The 7,984-nt window shown below is 30.5% G+C and overlaps 1 protein-coding gene across 1 annotated transcript; it reads left to right on the top strand.

Moving 5' to 3' along the window:
• The first annotated feature begins 3,787 nt into the window (after window positions 1-3,787).
• LOC123205039 (probable disease resistance protein At4g27220) lies at window positions 3,788-7,756 on the top strand. The gene is made up of 3 exons (XM_044621840.1): window positions 3,788-4,789; window positions 5,054-6,930; window positions 7,253-7,756. The coding sequence occupies exons 1-3, from the start codon at window positions 4,375-4,377 to the stop codon at window positions 7,664-7,666; spliced, it is 2,706 nt and encodes a 901-aa protein (XP_044477775.1). The 5' UTR covers window positions 3,788-4,374; the 3' UTR covers window positions 7,667-7,756.
• Window positions 7,757-7,984: the final 228 nt, after the last annotated feature.

Here is a 7,984-nt window from a genome sequence, read left to right as displayed (position 1 = left end):
GTATATATGGCCAAATACAATCATGAAAATCAGTAAGCTTTGAAATTTCTTATTTTAATATACCCATATTGCATAAAAATTTTCTTTAGCAAACTCTTTTCACTAGTTAATTGATTTCTTATAGGTAGCAGTTCTTGAGATGCTAGAAAAGCAAATGGGATCAAATTTCTTCCACAAAGTAAGGCCTAGCAGTTTGCTCTATAGTTAATTGTTATATAAATCCTTTTTCATTTCCCTTGTCCTTTAGATGGATCTTAACTTTTGTGGATAGCTTTTTCACTCTTGCAATTTCTTCAAGCTGTTGTCATCTCATAAATTTTCCTATCTTCTAAGTGTATTATTCTACATAAACACATTAGTACTTATTGTGATATATTTGTGCAGGAAAAGCTTGCAACAGGCGGTAGGATCTAATGATGAAACTTCTCTTGATTATTTACCAAATAGAGTTGGCATTTCAGATGTTGCAAATTCGGTCTTGTAGCTTTTACCATCTCATTTTATGTTTATTTGTCATACCAGGTTGACAATCATAATTTGAGGCTTTGAGCAGTAGTAGCTTTGACATATAGTATATATATTTTATGTAGAAGTTAAAAGGAGCACATTGCTAACATTACAATATGTTTTTTTATAACATCCTTGGTCTTATCTAACTCCTCTTTTGACAGCTTCACAAGGCGAAGGCCTATAGCTGCAGTAACATCTATTTGAAAAATTAAGGGCAACAGGATCTGAAAAAATTAAAATGCTAAAAAAAAAAACGATGACATTGGCTTTCCAAAACAATCCTTTTTCACAGCCACAGATGTGATAGAACAATTTGGCTTCCTCTAGTTTCTTTGCCTTTGAGGATATGAAATAATATCAAATGTTGGATGGTAGAAGCAGAATCTGAAAATGATTTTGTGACAGTGGAGAGTCCAAAGCCTAAAAAGAAACTTTGTATATCTAGAGTTTGTAAAATTTGCCCTCCTATTTTTCCTCTTTATACAAACTTTAAAGAATGGGCTAAAGCATAACTATGAGTTAATGCTACTGGAAAAATAACCTCTTTATAGATAAGCAAAATATGAGTAAAATATTATGTATACCATAATGAATACAAGTATTAAAAAATAATTTAACACTAGTTTTGGGAGAATCACCTTTCAAGAGTGAATTGTAGAATTTAAATTTTATATCTTATTCTTAGGATTGTAATATAGTATCTTTTTCAAGGATGTTAAACAAGCTCGCGAAGTCGGCTAGTGATTGGGCTTGGTTAGCCTAGCTGAGCCAAGCTCGCGAGCCGCTCACGAGTAGCTCAGCTTAGCTTGTGAATGAGCTCGAGCTGAGCAACAATTTTTCAAGCTCGTCAAGCTCGAGCTCGTTTTTTATTAACCGAGCTGAGTTCAAACTCGACTGAGTTCAAGTTCGGTTTGACTTGAATCCAGTTCTAGTTATTATTATAGATTTAGTCATATTATAATGTCTTCTAAATTGAACAGTAGGGTTCATGCTAACATGTCGTAAAAAAATCATCCACAAAAATTAGAAAAAAAATTTACAAGACATTTCGAGGAACAAAAAATGTTTCTTTCGTTTTCAATCCTCATGAATTCATTTCTAAAATGCCTCAATTTGATCAAGTTTGTTTGAGGTTGAAGGCAAATTCATCCATTTTTTTGGTAATTTATTGCATTTTTATTGAATTGGAGGTTTGGAATTTAGCTGTTTAAACAACGGCGCAGAGTAAAGCTGACTAATGTCATGGTTAAAAATGGATAATGCGGCGTATTTTAGCAGGGAGTAGACGCAAGTTAGCAAAGTTTTTGTGAGTTAGTGAAAATAACGCCAGATATAGAAGCATGGAGTCAATGAGTGTAAATTAAAGCAACAGGTGTCAATAAAAAGTTTTGACTCTTCATTTAGATTTTATTTGGATTATATCGAATTCAAATATTATCAGTCTGATATTAAACATTAGAGAGAGATGACATTGGGAGGGAAAGAGATCGGTCATCATTGATCAAAAATTCATCGAAAAATTGGAAACGCTAGGTAAGGAGAATATTTCACTTTTCAAAACTTAATTTTGAGAAAAATTATTAATTTTTCAAATTAAATAGAGGTAAAATTATATAAACTTTAAATATTATTATTAAATAATAATTTTATCTTTAATCCTAAAATTTTAATTAATTTTAATTTATAAATGAGTATTTAGGGTTTTATAAGTAAAAAAGATGAAAGTTTGGGATTTAAATATATCTTGGGTGGGAATAAGTTTTTTGGCCTATTTAAAAAGAGGGACACCATAAAGCCTCATTTGTGGAATGGAATCTTCAACTTCAACCGATGGCTTGCGCATTTTAGCATGCAAGTCTCGTTGTGACTCCCTAGGAGAGACGCTTGGTGGTTCAATGAGGCGTGCCCTTGTCAGTCTCTCTTTCAGATTCAATTACATCATTGCACACATCACGAGTTTTTAATTTAATAGTATTAATTATGAATAATTAATCAAGATTAAAGTAAGTTAACAATTGTAATGTCCCTTAAGATTGGGGCGACAAAGATGAGTCATTATGAAAGAAGAAAAAAACCATGTTGAAGATGCGTTAAAAAAGCATGAGAGAGTGAAACCGTCAGTTTTAACGATAAAAAAGGCCTAAACCCTAAAAATATATATATATAAAATTTGAAAGTATAATTTTAAAAAAACTATTAATTTTTTAAATTTATAAAAAATAGATAATATTTTATTATTTTAAATATATTATTAATTAAATAATAATTTTATTCTTAAAAGATATTATTTTTAATAATTTATTAATAAGAATTTAAATTTTTAATAATTAATTAAATGAATATTAGATTTGCACGGAATCATGGGTTGGAATATGTCTTTTGGCCTTTAAATTACTGTCCTAATGTAGGTTATAGCTCTTTCAGGATCTAGTTATAATCATATATGTTTTTTTTTTTTGTTATTTTAATTTTGTTTTGCTCATTGTCGGTTTACTCAACTGTAAATGTAAAATGGTGGACCTAGATCGCCATTTCTCATTCTAAATTATTTTACTGCAGACCGCATTTCTTTCAAATTCTAACTTTAACCATGAAATTATTTTTGAAGTTACTTTAATTTTGATTTGTTCATTGTTATATACACCTATTTATAAAGATAAATAAATATATATTTAATATTTATTAGTATATAATTAAATATAATTTTACTTTTAATTCAAAATTATTAATTATTTAAAGAGTGATAATTATTTATTTAACTTTAATAAAATAATTAGATAAAAAATATTTTTATCTTAAGATAGAAAAATATAATTCTCTAAATTATTATCTATGTAAGATATTTTAATAGTTATTAGATTTTTTATTTTATTTTTAAATTTATATTTTTCTTACGTAATTTTAAAAATTTATTCTGTCAAACTAAAATAATCAAATTATTTAAAACTAATTAATTTTAAAAAAAATACTTTAAATTTTGATCAAACTTGATTCTATTAATTTTATTTAGTTTATCAAATTTGATTAAATAAATAAATAAATCATATTTTAATATTAAAATCAATTTTTGATTTAACGGATTAAATTGATTAATCCGATCTGATGTCTTTTTAGTATAATGTCTGCTGAATAATGCATAAAGTTGTTGGCATGTTGCTTTCTTTGTATCTTCTTGTTGACTAACCAAACATTTTAGTCTTTAAAATAATTTAATTAAATTACCAATCAATACCACAAATGTCCTGTATCTCTTTGACCCCCTCTTCTTTTGATCTCTGAGTTCTCTTTCCTTTTCCTTTTTTCCTTCTAATCTTTCCGATACCAATTCTTTCCTTGTGCTTGAGAATGGAAGAAACTGCTTGGAATGCTGTTTTAGAAGCTGGAAAGTGCTTAAGTGCTCCGATTGGCCGTCAGTTTATGTACTTGTACAACTACAAAACCAACTTTGACAATCTTGAAAAAGAAGCTGGAAGGCTGAAGGATGCAAGAGATGAGGTGAAGGCTAAGGTTGTCGCTGCTGATAATAATGTAGAAAAGATCAAACAGACTGTTAAGGACTAGCAGGGGAAAGTGGATTCCATCATCGAAGAAACGGACAAGTTGATTCAAGAGAAATCAAACAGCAGTTGTTTCAACTTGATCACTTGCTACAAAAATGGCAGGAAAGCATGGAAAAATCTGAACGCTGCAACTGAGCTTCTTCAGGGGAAAGAAACATTTGCTGAAGTTTCACTTCCTACCACTCATGAAGTCATTCGGCTCACTAACAAAGATTATGAGGAATTTGAATCAAGAAGGTCAGTTTTCAACGATGTGCTGAAGTCGTTAGATGATCCTGAGGTTGGAATTATTGGGGTTTATGGAATGGGTGGAATTGGTAAAACCACACTGGTCAAAGAAGTTGGTCATCAAGCCAAGAAAAACCAGATCTTGGATGAGGTGGTTTTAGTAGAGGTATCTGATAAACCAGATACTAAAAAGATTCAAGATGAACTTGCGCAGCAGTTAGGTTTGGAATTTAAGAAGGAGGCTGAACGAGCGAGCAAGTTGTATGCGAGACTGAAGAATGATAAGAAAGTGCTTGTAATTTTAGATAATATATGGGAACAATTAGATTTGGAAGCTCTTGGTATTCCTTGTGGAGATGACTTTGGGGGATGTAAATTATTGCTGACAGCAAGAGATCTTAATGTATTATGGAGTATGGATTCTAAGAATAATTTCTCGATGGGTGTCTTAAAGGAAGAAGAAGCTTGGAGCTTGTTTAAGAAGATGGCAGGTAATCAGAGAACTGTTTCATATTAATTCTACTTACTGTTTCATTATACGCGAAATAATTGAAAGTAAATTTAATTTTTTTGTTTTTAAATTCGAAGCACATAACAGAAATGCTATTAATACTTACGTTAAATGCATGATCTATAATAAAGAATTTATTATTTAAAAATTTTCAATATTCAAATGGGATCAATTTTATTATATTTGAAGCATATAGAAGACATATCTCTGCCTCTTGATCTAAAATCCAGTGTCCCCCTTGCAGGTGATGTGGTTGATCAAACAAATAAGCTGAATTTTCTACCGAATGATGTATGTAATGAATGTCGGGGTTTGCCAATTGTCATTACTACCATAGCAAGAGCATTAAGAAACATGAGACATCAATTTCAATGGAAAGATGCCCTGCGAGAACTAAGAAAACCTTCTCCAACAAAGTTTGCAGGCTTGCTAGAAAAAGAATACACAAAGATAGCATTGAGTTACAATTATCTAAAACGTGACGAGCTCAAGAAAACTTTGCTAATTTGTAGCCTAATGGTAAATGATACTACCATTTCATACTTGTTCAAACTCATTATGGGTTTAAATATATTGGAAGGAGCTAACTTTACTTTGGAAGAAGCACGAAATAAGTTGGAAAGTCTTGTCTGTGAACTCAAGGATTCTTGTTTGTTGCTTGATGGTTCAACTAGTGAACGGTTTTCAATGCATGATGTTATTCGTTCAGTTGTCATAACAATTGCATATAAAGATCATCACATATTTACAGAGCGAAATGACATGGTGATGGAATGGTTAGATAAAGAGCAGTTGAAAAAATGCACTAAAATCTCACTAGTTGATTGTAATATGATTAGTGAGATTTGGTCTCAAGGTTTGAATTATCCAAAACTTGAATTTTTTTGTACGAGGATGAAGAGTTCTTTTGAAATCCCTGAAGATTTTTTTGCGGGGATGGGAAACCTCAAGGTTCTAAGTTTCTTTGACCTGAAGGTATTATCCTTGCCAACATCTCTTGCTTTTCTCATAAATCTTCAAACATTATGTTTGAACTATGGCACATTTTCAGATATAACAATCATTGGAGAGTTGAGAAAACTAAAGATTCTTTGCTTACGAGGTTGTATGATCCAACAGTTGACTGGAGAAATAAGTAAATTAACTCAATTAAAGTTATTAGATTTAAGTTATTGTTTTAAACTAGAAGTTATAGTACCAAATGTTATATCAAGCTTATTCCGATTGGAAGAATTGTATATGAGAGGATGCTCTATTTCATGGAAGCTTGAAATACTTGAGGAGTTAAAGCATTTGTCTCAATTGACAACTTTAGAAATAGATATTTCAGATGATCAAATTTTGCCAAAAGACTTTTTCTCAAAAAGGTTGGAAAGGTACTATATATCAATTGGAAATAGGGCTACTGAGTTTGGTGGGAGCTGCATAAATGGTGATCATGGAGAGTCCATGGGTGTTGAAAGCTGGTTCTTAAATGAGCCTGCCACTTTAAGAACGGTGAAACTAAATCTTAATTCTATCACCTGGCATGAGGAATTGCAGTGCTTCTCGAATGTTGAATTCTTATGCTTAGACAAATTGCAAGGTATCAAGAATGATCTCTCCGAATTAGACAAGAAGTGTTTTTCTCAATTAAAATATATCCGTGTGCATAATAATCCTAACATCTTGTGCATTGTTGACTCAACAAAGTGCATACCTCATGATGTCTTTCCACTTCTGCAGTCTCTCATTTTTTTCAACTTGATTAACTTGGAAAAGATATGTTATGGTCTACCCTCAACAAAGTCTTTTTACTACTTAAAATTTATAGAAGTGAAAAGTTGTGATAAGTTGGAAAATATCTTCTCATTCTCCAATGCTAGCAGAAGCCTTCCGCAACTTCAAAGAATTAGGGTGGAAGATTGCAAGAATTTGACTGAGATTTTTGCTTTTGAAAGTAAAAATAGAGCAAGCAAGAATGAAGTAATTGACAAGATTGAATTTTGTCAATTACGTTTCTTGACTTTGATTAATCTTCCAAAGATTGCGAGTTTCTACTCCGATGCAAATACATTTTTCAATGATATCAATTCCGAGGATGAGAAAATTGATACAGTCATGCCATTTTTCAACAAAAAGGTTTGATTTGTGATAACTTTATGCTAATTTATTATATTTCTAGTTTTGAATTTCTTTAAATGGACTTCATTTCAGGTTCTGTGTTCTTTTTCTTTCAATGTTCAAATTTAAAAAAAAAAAAATGTTTGAGATTAGCACTTTAGTATATAGACTAATACATTAAATTTTTCATATGTTTGTGAGGGGAAAAGATACTTAAGAATATATCTTTAAGCCTAATGACAAGAGAGAACTTTATAACATTAATATATAAATGAATAAAATACATTTGTTTCTCTACTTAATCTGAGAAAACATTGAAATAACATTAAATTTTGAGCAGGTTGTTTTCCCTAGTTTGGAAGCCTTAAACCTTGGAGCATTTAATTCTGAGAAGATTTGGAGCAACAAACTTCCAACAACCTCTTGTTGCTATCAGAATTTGAAAAGATTGATTGTGGATAGCTGTCAAAAACTAAAATTTGTATTTCCATTGTCTATAATCAAAAGCTTTGAGCAACTTCAACACCTTGAGATAAACTATTGTAAGGAATTAAAGAAGATTGTTGCCAAAGAAGAAACAGAGGGTACTACTACATTTATTTTTCCAAGGGTAGCCTTTTTGAAACTCAATGAATTGCCAAAGCTTGCAACTTTCTATCATGGTAAACACAATTCAAACTGGCCCATGTTAAAGGAGTTGGAAGTGTGTAATTGTGACAAACAAGACATATTTACCTCAGAATATAAGGTATGAGTCTTATTTACATATTTTTCATCCATCCACAAAAGACAGTTTTAATTATGATTTTACATCATCACATTATTCACAAAATTATAATTCTGTTTTTCATTATTTTATACTGATGAGCATTTGAGCGGTGAATCAATGTTGACAAGTTGTCATTTTGAAAATTCTAATACTTTACCAATTTTACCAATCACAAGAAATTTGTATAAATTTATATATACAAACTCATATAATATTATCTGATTAATTGATTTTAAAGTATAAGAAAAACTAAACAATCACATTACCTAATCACAAACTATCATATCAATTTGTAAAAATAAA

The sequence above is a fragment of the Mangifera indica genome, unplaced genomic scaffold (assembly GCF_011075055.1).
Source record: "Mangifera indica cultivar Alphonso unplaced genomic scaffold, CATAS_Mindica_2.1 Un_0001, whole genome shotgun sequence".
In the NCBI taxonomy this organism is placed as follows: domain Eukaryota; kingdom Viridiplantae; phylum Streptophyta; class Magnoliopsida; order Sapindales; family Anacardiaceae; genus Mangifera; species Mangifera indica.
This window is presented reverse-complemented; position numbering and strand designations above follow the sequence as displayed.

Excerpts from the sequence above, each read along its gene's own strand:
- LOC123205039 (XM_044621840.1), top strand. The coding sequence starts at position 4,375 with ATGGGTGGAATTGGTAAAACCACACTGGTCAAAGAAGTTGGTCATCAA. Across the intron at positions 4,790-5,053 it reads CTTGTTTAAGAAGATGGCAG|GTGATGTGGTTGATCAAACA; the intron begins GTAATCAGAGAA and ends TCCCCCTTGCAG. Across the intron at positions 6,931-7,252 it reads TGCCATTTTTCAACAAAAAG|GTTGTTTTCCCTAGTTTGGA; the intron begins GTTTGATTTGTG and ends AATTTTGAGCAG.